The sequence below is a fragment of the Rana temporaria genome, chromosome 12 (genome assembly GCF_905171775.1).
Source record: "Rana temporaria chromosome 12, aRanTem1.1, whole genome shotgun sequence".
NCBI classification, from domain to species: domain Eukaryota; kingdom Metazoa; phylum Chordata; class Amphibia; order Anura; family Ranidae; genus Rana; species Rana temporaria.
Genome location: NC_053500.1, coordinates 17817659 through 17833418, shown reverse-complemented (window position 1 = coordinate 17833418; position 15760 = coordinate 17817659). Strand labels below are relative to the sequence as shown.

General features: G+C 44.6%; 1 protein-coding gene across 1 annotated transcript in view; it reads left to right on the top strand.

Moving 5' to 3' along the window:
• The window catches only part of LOC120919499 (opioid growth factor receptor-like), a 41070-nt gene extending 25803 nt beyond the window's left edge, over positions 1-15267 (top strand). The window contains exon 9 of the mRNA XM_040331695.1: positions 12885-15267. Coding sequence (XP_040187629.1) covers positions 12885-14517 — 1633 coding nt within the window. The 3' untranslated portion in view covers positions 14518-15267. The remainder of the gene's footprint in view (positions 1-12884) is intronic.
• Positions 15268-15760: the final 493 nt, after the last annotated feature.

Genomic DNA, 15760 nt, shown 5'->3' with positions numbered 1-15760 from the left:
ACGGCGTATAGTGCGCATCCCTAAAGTGGACCCGCATTCCTGTAAAAAAAAGATTTTAGTACTTACAGTTTTGGTGTCTTGCGCGGCGTCCATCGGCGGCCTCGTCGGGTCCGGAGTCCGTCTGCGGCTTCGGTGGTGTCCTCCTCGTTGGGTCCGGAGTCCTTCTGCGGTGTCCTCCCCGCTCGATCCCCGCTTCCCACGCTGAGTTTGAACTACTGCGCCGGTATATACCGAGCGCAGTACACTCGTGTATAGTCGGGCAGGCTCGGCTCCTCTCGCGGTCACGTCCTGTGCATCCTGTACGTCCAGGACGTGACTGCGAGAGAAGCCGAGCCTGCCCGACTATACACGAGCGTACTGCGCTCAGTATATGCCGGCGCAGTAGTTCAAACTCGGCGCGGGTATTGGCGTATATCGCGCACCCACAATTTTGCCCTGAATTTCAGGGCAAAAAAGTGTGCGGTATACGCCGATAAATACGGTACTTTGTATTTTATGTATCACGATCTCTGAATTTTGTTTGCCAATTTGCAGCATGACCTATTCAGGCCACGGCGACCATCAGCAGGCCTGGGACTCAGACTACGACTCCACCTGGGAGGACGACGAGGGAGATGAACAACCAAAGACTGAGACAGACACTCATCAGGTAGGAATGATAGAAATGAATGCTGATACCCCCAGGAACACGGGAATCAAAGGGCTGCTTTGTAAAGGGCCCGTCTCCTTCTTTCACAGCTGTTACTTTATGATATTTTAAGAAAGTGAAAGTTCAACTGTTGTTTTGGTGTTAAAGTAAATTTGTCGAAGACAGCTGAGCCTATAAAAATAAAATACATCCGCGGGAATTCATTTTTAAGAAGAACCTCATTTCAAAATGATCAAGAGATTGAAAAAAAGGCAGCAAAAGTTATATGCAAATCTTCACTTTTTGGTAAAAGTTAAACCCCCTTATGCCCTGTACACACGTGCGTTTTTTCCATCGAAAAAAAAAACGATGGTTTTCCCGACGGAATTCCGCTCAAGCTTACCTTACATACACACGGTCACACAAAAGTGCGGGGAACTTTTGACTGCCAAGAACGCGGTGACATAAAAGACTACGATGAGCCGAGAAAATGAAGTTCTATGCTTCTGAGCATGCGTCGGTTTGTTTCTGAGTATGCATGGTTTTTATGCGCGTCGGAAAAGCATACAGACGAACGGTTTTCCCGCTAGGAGAACCTGCTCTCTTTCTTTTTCCGTCAGTTTTTCTGTTGGAGCATACACACGGTCGGGAATTCAGACCAAAAGCTCATCTGACTTTTTCAGACGGGAAAACCGGTCGTGTGTACGGGGCATTATTGTTTTGCTTTTATGTATTGGGTGACTCGTTTACCAATGGGGAGGTGGAAGGTGCCAGATCACATTCAACTTTTACAAAGAAGGTAAAAGGTACCTACAGTGGCAGCTGCCTGTAAAAGCCCATACACACGATCTGACTTTTTGATAACAAACCTCCGACGGACCTGTTTGATCGGACAGTCCAACCGTGTGTACGCTCCATCAGACAAACTTTTTCATCGGACAAATGTTCGCTGTGAGAACAGACAAACTTTCCGGCAACAAATGTCCTACGTCGGCTAATCCAATCGTGTGTACACAAGTGCATCGGACTAAAGTCCAAAGTACAAACAAGCGTGCTCAGAACCAATGCTAAAGATCAGACAACAATAGCACAAGCTGCCCAAAGGGTGGCAGTAAAGAGCTGAAAAACCACAGAGTACGTCAATTACGTCACTACGTTCGTGTTTGTTGGCTGAAAAAGTCCTGCCGTGTGCAGGGCCGGCCTTAGGTGTTCAGGGGCCCTGTGCGAGCTAATCCTGTGGCGCCCCCCCATCTTCACCTAAACCATCCTGTGGCGCCCCCTGGTCACCTAAACATACACAAAGAGGAAAAAAATATTTGTAACAAATAATAATTGTATTTTACTTTTTTTTCTTATGTTAAGTCCCTTATATCCTCCTCCCCTTTTGTGTGTAGACTGGCTTTTTATCTGAAAAAGCAGATGCATGCAGGGCCAGGGGCTCAGTGTGACTTACCTTTCGGTGGATGGTGTGGCTATGCACCTATAAATGGTGCCACCCGTCACTTAGACGCCACTGCGCATGCGCCGTCTGCCCGAGAATAGCCGAGAGTTTTCAGGCTTTCCCGAGCAGCGGCGGCGCATGCGCAGTGTGCCTGTCGAGGTCGGCAGCAGCATTTTTTTTTCGATGCGTTGCTCTTCACCCAGTCCTAAGGCAGGGGGACCTGGCAGCGCTCAGGGGGACCTGGCAGCGCCTGCTGCTGTGACTCGTAGGAGTCGGACTCCTGTGATGATCATGTGAGTAACTGAGCTGTGATGGCCACACGGCGCCCCTGTTGCCCAATGGCGCCATGTGCGGCCGCACAGCTCGCACACCCCAAAGGACGGCCCTGGCCGTGTGTATGCATACCAAGTTCACCTGACTGTGAAAGTCACAAGGGTTGGAAACGTGATCTGAGCACATGAATAAATGCATAAATAGAGGTCACCTTCAGGTAAAATTGCATGTCAGGATGATTACAGTGGAACCTCGAATTGCGAGTAACGCGGTTAACAAGCGTTTTGCAATACGAGCGCTGTATTTTTTAAAATCTTAACTCGGTTTGCGAGTGTTGTCTCACAAAACGAGCAGGATTCAGCTGTCTGTTGGCATGTTTACTTTCATTAGTCTATTTTATACTGAAATAAATCACATAAGAAATATATTGATTTTTTTTCCCCCAACATTCATAGTACAATTCACAGAGACGAGCTGCCCAGGACTTGCAGAAATACAGACATGGCTATCCGGTAATTATTTTCTCTGTCTTGTACAATTAAACTACAGCTTAAAGTCTAAGTTATAACACATGATTAACATGAACCCAATAATGCAATGCGTCTGAAAAATTTGAAGGGGTGCCTAAAAGTTTAATGTTGCATAAATTTATTGTTAAGAAACATTGGGGTTGCTTTTCTAAAGGCAAATAGACTCTGCACTTTGCAAGTGCAGTTACTCCAGAGCTTAGTAAATGAGAGGAAGCTCTGCTGACTTCCATCATCCAATCATGTGCAAGCAAAAAACTTTTTTTCCATGCATGTGATTGGGTATACTTTGCAAAGTTAAGCTTCACCTCATTTACTAAACTCCGGAGCAACTACATTTGCAAAGTGCAGTCTTTTTACCTCTACTAACTCATCCCAATTATGTTTATAAGGATGTGTATTAAGGATACATGTAGATAAATCTGGATTTTTGTTTCTCTTTGTGGCCACTCCTAGCTCAGTAGGTCGCAATTGAATAGGTCTGAACAAGGAAGAAAATCCAGCTTCCATGATCCGCAACAAGCATTTAATGTTTTGCTCTGTGTAAGCTACATTGGCATACAGCATAATGCAGTAGCAGATCTACCATGGTCACAAAAGTCGCACTTGGGACTGGGCCCTGGCATTCCACCACTTTGGGGGGACGCTGCGGACCATAGGCTTGGTTCACACTGCTGTGACCCCAAAGTTGTGAGACTTGCTTGCAACATGCTGGCAATTTTCTTGCCACTTGCATGTATTTTCCTTGTGATTTTACACAGCACCAAAGTCACGGAACAGTAGTTTAGGAACATTTATTTTTGTTGCTGAGACTTGATTTTGCATTGATTAAGAAGGCACTCATTGAAATGAATGTGTTTTGGTTAGTCAAGTGACTTTATGTGTCGCTGTGGCTTATAAAGGGCCCCACAATAGGAGTGAAGGGCCCTGGGCTCAGAGAGAAGGGCCCGGGACCAATGGAAAGGGCCCTGGGAGCGATGAATATGGCCCTAGTGGTCAGGGAGGCCCTTCATGGTTTCCTTTACCAGGGCCCTGAAAGTTACTCTTCTGTCATGATGTATTATGGATGGATACCAAAGAGACCCTTTGTCAGGTCACTTTAGTGCTAATGATCAATGGGTAATCATATGCCCTTTGAAATAATTCTCATAGCCAGATTCAGTATATTGAAGTATAGGAATTTTTATTAACCCCCCTGGTGGTATTCCCGAGTCTGGCTCGGGATGGAATTTCAGAACCAAAAGCGGTAACCCTGAGCCAGACTCATGATCGCCTCGCAGCATCCACAGGCAGGGAATTACTTGCCTTGTCCCTGGATCCTGTGATGCCTCTCCGCTGTGTGATCGAGCTGTGTCTTCGCTCGATTCACACAGTGCCTGTGTGCCGCCGAGCTCCGTTCCCTGCGACGTTACGACGCATGGGGGTGGAGATCGGCGCCAAATTAAAAAAAGTAAATAAACACATTACATGCAGTATACTGTAATCTTACAGATTACAGCACTGTATGAAAAAAAATACACACCCCCCTTTGTCCCTAGTGGTCTGCCCAGTGTTCTGCATGTACTTTTATATAAAAAAAACTGTTCTTTCTGCCTGGAAACTGGAGATTGTCCATAGCAACCAAAAAGTGTCCCTTTATGTCAAAAGTGGTTTTAGAGCAGATAGAAAACAGCGATAATAAATCAGAATCACTTGTAGAATTGTGCGATAGCAATTTGTGGGGAAATTCGTCATCAAAAAATAAAAGTAATGACAGCGACAATTCTGCAACTGAGCAAATTTCAGTGTTTTTGATTTAATTACATTATTGAATCATTTGTATTATAATTATATTATTATTTTTTGTAATAATTATTTATAGTTATTTATTATATTGTAATTTATGATTTTGTTTTTCAAACTTTATCATACCCGGGATGTCTACTAGACTCTTGTTTGGACAGGTTTAAGTGAGTTATTCCTAAGAATTCCAGGCCTACAATGTAAAACGCCAAATTTCCATGCAAAATAATGGTACCGCTTTCAGCACCTAAAATCTGAAATAATCATACCGCCAGGGAGGTTAACAAGTCAACCAGAGAGTCAGAAGTCACCTGAAGTCTAAAAATTCTTGACCTAGCCATTTTCTGAGGTTAAGCAGCAACTGCCAAAGCTCCCCTTGCATTCCAGATAAATTGCAAGGATCAGAAAGCTAAGCAAGGAGAAATGGAAATTTTTCCCAAGAGGTAATTTACAGTGAATGTATATTCAGGTTCCTGAGTCCATCACTAACTGGGACTTATCTTAGAAAGGAGGAACTAAATGAATGGCTCTATTATTAGTACCGGTAAATAGGATACATTCCCCTTTCCCTATGAAATTAGGGCTTACGCTGCATAGGCTCCTAGTGCATAACAGCCTGAATAAGCCAGACAAGTAGCAAGGAAGGAGGTATGTAACCTTACCCCATTTTGTACAGCGTTACAGCCCAGAAGTGACCTGAGAAAGCTTTTCCCAACCCATTCAACATAATCCTCTCTTGTGACCATCTTGCCAGTGATGGCACACTAATAAATTCTAAAGTAACTTTTAACCATAGTGGTTGTAACAGGGCAGCTCAGATGCATCGGAGTGTGCGGGAAGTGGTATGGTGAAAAATATAAAAATAAAAACTGAATTCGGTTTTTTTTTCCCTTATTCATAGGATACATCACCCAAACTAAACCTTTTGTTCTACCAAAACAAGATACCATTCAAGCCCAACGGTCAGTATGAAAAATACCACCTCTCTTCTTTAGGCCCCTTTCACCTCCTTAATCAGCCACAGAACCTGTGTAATTAATATGTGTTCTGTTTTAAAGGGATGAGTTGGCAACCCTACGTGGGGCAGACTCCGGATGCGATCCGCTTGCTCAGCAGGGGATCTGTCCGCTGATCACCGCTAGACAGGCGGATGATAGGTCTGTGCCGGCTTGCTTATGCAGAGCGGACATGGACACAGCCCTCTCTTCTCTATGGGCAGTCGGATGTAAACGAGCCAGCTGGTTGTTCACACCCGACTGCCGACTGATCCGATCCTGCCAGACAGAGGGGAACAGTTCCCCCTTCCATTAGTGCTTGTCAGATTGGATTGGATGTAGGTGGGTGTAAACGGACACATGCCCGATTACACTCGCCGCTCCATAGAAGTGAATGGAGGTTCCGATTAAGACTTCCTCGTCTGGAGAACAGAAAGGCGGACCCGATCCTAACGTTTGTGTGAAAGGGGCCTTATGCCCCGTACACACAACCGGAAACCGGACAGCAAAAGTCTGATGTGAGCTTTTGAACAGAAATTCCATCCGCGTGTATGTTCCACCTGACTTTTGCTGTCGGAATTTTTGCCAACAAAAGATTGAGAGCTGGTTCTCAAATTTTCCGACGGAAAAAAATTCCTATTAGAAAATCCAATCGTCTGAATTCCGACGCATGCTCGGAAAGAATTTGACACATCCTCGGAAGCATTAAACTTAATTTTCTCAGCTCGTCGTAGTGTTGTACGTCACCGCGTTCTTGACGGTCAAAAGTTTCGAGAACTTTTGTGTGACCGTGTGTATGCAAGCCAAACATGAGCGAAATTCCGTCGGAAAAAACATCCAAGGTTTTTCCGACGGAAAATCTGATTGTGTGTACGCAGCATTAGACTTTTGTCTCTGTTTTCTACTTATCTACTCGTTAAATGTTGCATGCAAGAAGCCACATCAACTGCAATCAGTAATGATCTACCTTGAACCGCTTTGGCTTGAGTAAACGGAATTCATATTGATTGCACGTAGCACTTTGATCCTTGTGCAGTTGATGGCCTCACTAAAAGGAAATTGGTTTTCAGAGAGTTATTATGGTAAATTTGTTTCTGGAAGTATTTATAAAAAAAAAACTTTGTAAAACATTTAGTTTTTGAAACACACTAAAAGGATTTACATGAAGCAAATATCACTTTCCTTTAGACAATAGAAAACCCAGGTTAAATGGAATTTATAGTCTCCTATGAGGGGCAGAGCAACAGGATTGCTTTCTTGCCCTCTCCCCAGCAGTACATATTTAGCTGGGTATGTTTGTTTAGGGAGCAGTATTTGATTTACCCTTTTATGTGATAGCAATGGTGTTTGAGCTAGCTGTCACGGTAAGGCCTCGTACACACGACCAGACATGTCCGATGAAAAGGGTCCGCGGACCGTTTTCATCGGACATGTCTGCTGGGAGATGATGTGTGTACACACCATCAGACCAAATTCCCCGCGGACAGAAAACGTGGTGACGTGGCGGCGACGATGACGCGGCGACGTGCACGAACCAGGAAGTTCAATGCTTCCACGCATGCGTCGAATCACTTTGACGCATGCGGGGGATTTCGGCCCAGCGGACATGTCCGATGAGTCGTACTAACCATCGGACATGTCCGACGGACAGGCTTCCAGCGGACAAGTTTCTTAGCATGCTAAGAAACTTTTGTCTGCTGGAAACCTGTCCGCTGGGCCAGAAAACTGTCCGGTAGGCCCTACACACGGTCGGACATGTCCGCGGAAACTGGTCCGACGGACCAGTTTCAGCGGACATGTTCGGTCGTGTGTACAAGGCCTTAGGGGTCAACCTTGTAGACCTGTAGCTATAGCTGTAGAGAGGCTCCCAAAGACCAGCAGGATAAGTATACAAGCAGGGCACCCTGGTGAATGATGTAGGCTCACCCAAGATACTGGGTCTAAGCACTAACCGGTAAAAAACAGAGCTCCTGATGCTGGAGATGTTTTTTGCTGCATGTTAATATCAGGTCGCGGTCCTCTGGATCACCCCACTAGGATGTGAACAAGCCAGGGTCCAGTAGAAGATAAAGCATGTAGGGATCCAGCAGAAGCATAGTCAGTAAACAAGCCTAAGGTCGGTAACATGTGGTTGAAGGTTGGGATCAAGCAGAAGCATAGTTGAGGAACAAGCCAACCACTCAGTAAGGATGCCCAAGATACAGATGACAGCAGGAGTGGCAAGAGTGTCATATTGGTTGGACAGAGCACAATAATCTGGCAAACAGGAAGTACTTAAAGCAGATCTCCACGAAAAAAAATTATTAAAAGCCAGCAGCTATAAATACTGCAGCTGCTGACTTTTAATATTAGGACACTTACCTGTCCTGGAGTCCAGCGCCGTCGGCAGCAGAGGACGAGCGATCGTTCGTCACTCTGCTGCCCCCACCGCCATCCTCGGTGAGGCAACCAGGAAGTGAAGCATTGCAGTTTCACTGCCCGGTTCTCTACGGCGCATTTGCGCGAGTCGTGTGCGCCGTGCTCACTGGTCCCCGCTGTGTTCTGGGAGCCGTGTGTTTCCCAGAACACAACGGGGGGGACGGGATCTGACGTCCTGCCCGCAGTCTACTTGCAGACTGTGTGGCCGGAAGTGGGTGCAAATACCTGTCTTTAGACAGGTATCTGCACCCCCCTCCCCCTGAAAGGTGTCAAATGTGACACCGGAGGGGGGAGGGTTCCGATGAGCGGAAGTTCCACTTTAGGGTGGAGCTCCGCTTTAAAGAGGAAGTTCATGAGAGGAGCAAAAAGTTCAAAGTTCAGCCGAAACAAGGTTCAAGACAAGCTTGTACAAGGAATCGTCCAGGGAGCTGTCCTACATCTCAGGTGGAAGAGATACTGCCAGACACAGCAGAGACCTTTGTATTCTCTGATAATTTCCAAAATAAAGTCCATTATGATTTTCCTTTGAAATCTCTGTAGTCTTCCAGTGCAAGGCGTCTGGTGTTGAGCAGTTAAGAGTGTCCCATATTACTGCAGGGCTAGCCAACAGAGGTGGTGGTCACCACAGTGATTCTGTAGATAACGTTCATATGTGATCTCTGTACTCCATTTTTATATGTCAGGAAGTGTGACCAGTTCTTTTTTATCAAACACAGGGGAATACATAGACAAGATGCATAAATGTTGGCGCAATAATTATGACATGCTAGAGGATAACCATAACTTTATCCAGTGGTAAGTTTGTGTCACATTTTTTAGAATGTGTTTTCTTGGGGAAGGGGAGGTCTTCTGCTTTTACGCTGACGCTAAATAGGCTTATAATAGACCAGGGGTGCCCAACAAGTGGCCCGGGACCACATGTGGCCCTCGACCTCCTGCTCTGGGATGGTTTAGAATAGAATACTGTTATTAAAGGTCAGTTTATTACTAAAATCACATAGCCAGATTCAGTAAGACTTACGACGGCGTATCAGTAGATACGCCGTCGTAAGTCCGAATCCGCGCCGTCGTATCTTTAAGCGTATTCTCAAACTGAGATACGCTTAAATGTTGCTAAGATATGACCGGCGTAAGTCTCCTACGCCGTCGTATCTTAGCTGCATATTTACGCTGGCCGCTAGGGGCGTGTACGTGGATTTACGCCTAGAATATGCAAATGAGCAAGATACGCCTATTCACGAACGTACTTGCGCCCGATACGCTGTTTACGTAAGGCGTTTTTCAGGCGTAAAGATAAACCACCAAAATGATGGCGCAGCCCATGCAAGGTATGGACTTCGGAAGTGCCGTCGAATTTTACGTTGTTTGCGTAAGCGTACGTGAATGGGGCTGGGCGTAGGTTACGTTCACGTCGAAAGCAATGAGTATTTGCAATGTGATTCTGAGCATGCGTGCGCATGCGCCGTACAAACGGCCCTCATTTACATGGGGTCACGATTGATTACCATACAACACGCCCCCTACCTGCCTATTTTGAATTAGGCGGGGTTACGCAGGGCCATTTGCGCTACGCCGACGTAACTTAGGAGGCAAGTGCTTTGTGAATACAGTACTTGCCTCACTATGTTACGTGGGCGTAGTGCAAATGGGATGCGCTACGCCGGCATTAAAGATACGCCGCCGTACGTGAATCTGGCCCACAGTGTATATATGGGCATATCTGTTCTGCAGTGGTTACTGGATTGCTTTCAAACTGACCCACAGATGCAGAGCAGCGCACCTGCGGGTTACCTGCACTGAGCCACAGACGTCTGTTATTACCTGCGAGTTTAGTGAGCGTTTTGAAAATGCACCAAACCTCCAGAATATAATAGAAGTCTATGGCAAAGTGCAGGAAAGCCAAAAGTATAGTGGGCTGTGTCCGTGTCTGCTCTGCATATACAAAGCAGACTTGGACCTGCCATCCGTCCTCTCCGTTTTATTGTGGCCCGCCACCGGTTACCAAGTCGCTTAAGTGGCCCTCGTGCTTCAAAAGGTTGGGCACCCCTGTAATAGACAATACCCGCAATGAGATTAAGTTTTGTTGATTGAAATATCAGTCTTAAGTTTTGATAGTCTAAAATGACGAATAACATTAAGATTAATAAAGTAAAATTTTAACTGTACAGGTTTACTTCCGAATGATTTATATTTTCTCCTTTGGCTGTATTAGAGCCAAAGGATTCCCATAGGCCAGTTGCTTGATAACAGCAACGTCTCTCAGGTCCTAAGTGTATATAATAAAATCAGTAACAGCCCATTTATTAGGCAACTACAGGTTGACAGGTTGATAGGTTATTTGACATTAGCATGACTATTTGCAGGTTATGGCCCTCAAAGCACAGCCCAGTTTATTTCTCTGTAGTTTCTTCTTTATATAAAATTGACACTTTAAGTTGTATTTTTATCTGATTCCAGGCTGTTTCCACTCCAGGAGCATGGCGTGAACCATTGTGCCACTCCCCTCACTGAGAGAGAGATTCAGGTACTGGCATATGCACAAAAAAATACTTTGCGACCCATAGCTAGGATGATGAGCATTTTATTAATTGTACATCTCTTTTAGTTGATGAAGAGTGATGAAGCGGTCATGAAAAGGCTTCTTGAGTCCTACAAACTCATGCTGGGATTTTATGGGATTGTATTACTGGACCCAGACACTGGGAAGGTTGCCCGGGCAAAGGAAATATGGAAGGACCGATTTAAAAACTTAAACAAGTAAGTGACAGAGTTTGGGTTATGAGCATCCACTAGGGCAGTAGTCTTCAAACTGCAACCCGTGGGCCAGATGTGGCCCTTTGCTTGCCTTTATCTAGCCCTTGGGGTACTCTTCCTTCCACTGATCCGAGGTTTTATTCCTCCCACTGATATCAACAGTGGGACATTATTCCTTCCACTTCACCAAAGATGGGACATTATTTCTCCTACTGACACCAATGATGGGACACGATTCCTCCCACTGACACCAACGATGGGACACGATTCCTCCCACTGACACCAATGATGGGACACTATTCCTCCCACTGATATCAATGATGGGACACAATTCCTCCCACTGACACCAATGATGGGACACTATTCCTCCCACTGATATCAATGATGGGTCACTGTTCCTACCACTGACACCAATGATGGGACATCATTCCTCCCACTGATACCAATGATGGGACACTGTTCCTAATCCTGCTGACCAGTATGTAAAAGCATTTATGCAATTCTTTTTATTGCCACTGACCACACAACCTGAGACTTTGTCTACTCTTACTAATACTGGTGCATTGTCTACACCCTGGGCCCCCTAAAGTCTAAAGGACAGCTGGCCTATTATGTAAATATTTGGAAACCCCCTGCACTAGGGTATTTAGATCGCACTAGAGAATAAAAGTGTTTCAATAGAGGTTCATGCTGTTGACGTTGACTGGTTGAGGCAGTGCACTATTCTGGGTACAATGTGGAGCCACAGTCATGTCAAGGCCTATGTAAGCAGGGTGGCCAAGACTGGCTGGATTGGATGAGAATGGAAAACAGTTTGGAGGAATTGAAAGTTATTTATACCACCTATTTGGGCCTTCTGTTCAGCAATATTGATGGTTTGTTCATGTTATACATGTGATTAGAGTTGAGCGAACCCGAACTGTAAAGTTCGGGTTCGGTACGGACTTTGGATTTTTCCCGAACCCGGACCCGAACCCGAATAATTGGAAAAAGTTTGGGTCCGGGATTGGAGTTCGGGAAAAAAAATGCGCGGAGGTCCCCGCAAATTCAATAACCAGACCCTTTAGGTCTGGTATGGATATTAGGGGGAACCCCGCCATCAATTTAAAAAAACAAATGACGTGCGGTTCCCACTAAATATCCATAACCAGACCCGTTATCCGAACACATTGACCTGGCCGGCCGCAGAAAAGAGAGGGGGACAGAGTGCGCCCCCCCCCCTCTCCTGAACCGCACCAGGCCACATGCCCTCAATATGGGGAGGATTCTAACTACTGTACCTAGTTCCAACAACATTTTAATGCCTTCCCAATGTCAATGTGACCCAGACACGTGCTTTGCACTGAGAATATTCTCCACATTCTTCTCTAATACACTATTGTCTTTGACAGTTCCATGTTTCAGGCTCTGGGATGGTAGAAATAGTGTTTAGTTAGAATTAGTATTATTATTTTTTTAAAGATGGTATTTATTGATTTTCAAAATTGTACAAGACATAAATACCAGGGGCGCCCAGGTGCTGCCCCCTCTCTCCAGGCCACCCCTATATGCAATGGATAGATTCATGCATAACATGAATCTATCCACGGATCCATGGCCGCCGTGGCCTCATGCATCCGGCCCCTTTCAGGGCACCGGGTGCATGAATTACATCGGCAAGTTTTTTTTTAAAGCACATGATTAGAGCCAGAGGCTTTAATAGGCTTCAAAATAAGGTGGGCTCGGGTCGCAGAGAGTGTGACCGGAGCCCACCCAGGTGTGTTACAACAGCAAATGCATATTCGCTGTTGAAACACTGATCCTCAATCCGGCCAATCAAAAGCGGGTGTAAGACACGTTTTCTGATTGCCCAAAAAGATGTCAAGAATAAGTATTATTACTGTATTAAGTTCAAGTATATTACTGTATTCAGTTCAATGCACTAAAAAAGGTTTTCAGATATGGATCACTTATTGAACCACAGACTGACTGCACAGAAAAAGGATATCATTTTATTATAGGCTGTGATCACGTTGATTCCAAACAATGCCTGTGTTGCTAATAGATACATGTTTTGTTCCCCACAGTAACACACACAACAACTTGCGGATTACCCGAATATTAAAGTGTCTGGGGGAGATGGGCTTTGAAAGATTCCAGGCCCCACTGGTGAGATTTTTCCTGAAGGAGACCCTGTGTAATGGCAATCTACCAAACGTGAAAATAAGTGCTTTGGACTATTTCATGTTCACCGTGAAGGACAAGAAACAACGCCGAAACCTGGTGCACTTTGCTTGGGTGCGCTACAAACCACAAAATAGGTTTAGATGGGGGCCCGTGGAGAAACTCCGGCAGTTCAATCCTCCTCTAGAAAATGAAGAACAAGATGATGAGGTTGACATTTCAGAAGAGTTAAAAACACCAATGATACCCTCGAAGAAGGACAGCTCAGAAGGTTACTATGCAAAAGACAAGGAAATTGCAAGAAGGGAGCCAAAGAATAAGAGAGAATATGGCTTAGTTAGGAGAACAGTGGATTATGTATTTATGTTTTGTTTCAGATTGTTGTTTAGCCCCTTTCTGGTATTTGGCAGATTATTTGGGCGTTTTAGTTCCTTTTTTAGAGGCGGCATCTCCTGGTTTAGAAGAATGGCAGGAAATGAAGACAGATCAAATGAAGAACAAATCAGTGTGAAAACAGAAGGCACTAGGACTGAAAAAACAAAATCAGAACGTTTATTAACAGATCCTGAAACGCAAAAAAGACAAGAAGCAGAATTTAAAGCGTTGAATGTAAGTGCTGATGTGAAAACTGATAACAGTATAGATGAGAGTGAAATGGAAGCCAAACTAAAAACAGAGGGTAATGGCAGCAAATGTGAAAGTATTCCAAAAGATGGCATGGGATCAGGAGATAGAAAATCCTTGGTCAACATCGAAATGCCAAAAAATAAACAGGCCAAAGAAGATGATAACAATACAGAAAATAAAGGCGATTCAAGAAATGTTATGAAATTAAACGAGGGTCAGACTTCAGAAAATGATAGATTAGAAGGGGCCGAAAAATGTAGTGTGAAAGAAGATAATGCAGGGAATGGTAAGGTTTCAGGTGGGGACAGAGAGCATGGCGGGACACAGATAGCTAATGCAGGGAACCAAAAAGGGGAAACAAAAATATACAATTGGAATAGTAAAGATGAAGATGCATCCAGAGTGAAACTTGTTCCACTGTTCAGTGGAGGGGGGGATGATACTCAAGGGGCAAAGATTATTCAAATAGAAGACCATACAGAGACATCGACTGTGTGGTTAGGGGACAATGATGGAGGGATAATTAGGACCCAAAAAACACTGTCTCAGAAAGACAAAACAGACCAGGTTGAAAGAGATTATACGAAAAACAAGGATGAAGAAGCAGCCAATGCAAATCTATCACCACAGTTTGGTGAAGTAGGAGATGAAGATGAGAACCCAGGGATTAGTAAAATAGATGACAGTAGAGGAACATTGGTTCTGGGGTCAGGAGACAATGACGGAGGGAATATTGGGGCACAAAACACGATGCTTGAGACAAACAAAACAGAACAAGTTGATAGAGATGACGGGAAGACCAAGGATGAAGAAGCAGCCAATGTGAAACTAAAACCACAGTTTGGTGAAGAAAAAAACCCAGGTACTCATAAAATAGAAGACAATAGAGAAACATTGGTTCTGGGGTAAGTTGACAATGGCGAAGGGTATATTGTAGCACAAAACACATTGCTTGAGACAGACAAAACAGACCAAGTTGATGGAGATGAAGGGAAGATCAAGGACGAAAAAGCAGCCAATGTGAAACTATCACCACAGTTTGGTGAAGAAAAAAATCCAGGGACTCATAAAATAGAAGACAATAGAGAAACATTGGTTCTGGGGTCAAGGGACAACGGTGAAGGGAATATTGGGGAAAAAAACACATTGCTTAAGACAGACAAAACAGACCAAGTTGATGGAGATGAAGAGAAGACCAAGGAAGAAAAAGCAGCCAATGTGAAACTACCACCACAGTTTGGAGAAGGGGGTGAAGATAAAAACCCAGGGACTCATAAAATAGAAAACAATAGAGAAACATTGGTTCTGGGGTCAAGGGACAACAGTGACGGGAATATTGGGTCACAAAACACACTGCTTGAGACAGACAAAACAGACCAAGTTGGTGGAGATAAAGGGAAGACCAAGGACGAAAAAACAACCAATGTGAAACTACCACCACAGTTTGGAGAAGGGGGTGAAGATAAAAACCCAGGGACTCAAAAAATAGAAAATAGAGGAATACTGGTTCTGGGGTCAGTTGACAACGATGGGGGGAATATTGGAATACAAAACACATTGCCCGAGATAGACAAAACAGACCAAGTTGATGGAGATGATGGGAAGACCAAGGATGAAGAAGCAGCCAATGTGAAACTATCACCACATTTTGGTGAAGAAGGCAATGAGGACAAGGACCCAGGGATTAATAAGATAGAAGACAACAGAGGAACATTGGTTCTGGGGTCGGGGGACAATGACGGAGAGAATATTGGGGCACAAAACACATTGCCTAAGATAGACAAAACCGACCAAGTTGATAGAGATGATGGAAAGACCAAGGACGAAGGAGCAGCCAATAGGAGCACAGTTTGGTGAAGATAAAAACCTAGGGATTAAGAAAATAGAGGACAATAGAGGAACATTGGTTCTGGGGTCAGGGGACAATGATGGGGGTAATATCGAGGCACAAATCACAGAGCCTGAGAAAGACAAATCCTAGTAGATTTAAGGAGTTTGCCATAACAGAGCAGTCATGTGTACAAACTCAGAAAATGAGGACGGAACAAAGAGTCAGTAGATGGGAGTGGAAAAATGGTGGAGAGTGAGATCTACAATTAAGAAAATAAACAGGAAATTAAAAGGGTCGTAAAGGTTTGTTTTTTATTTTCTA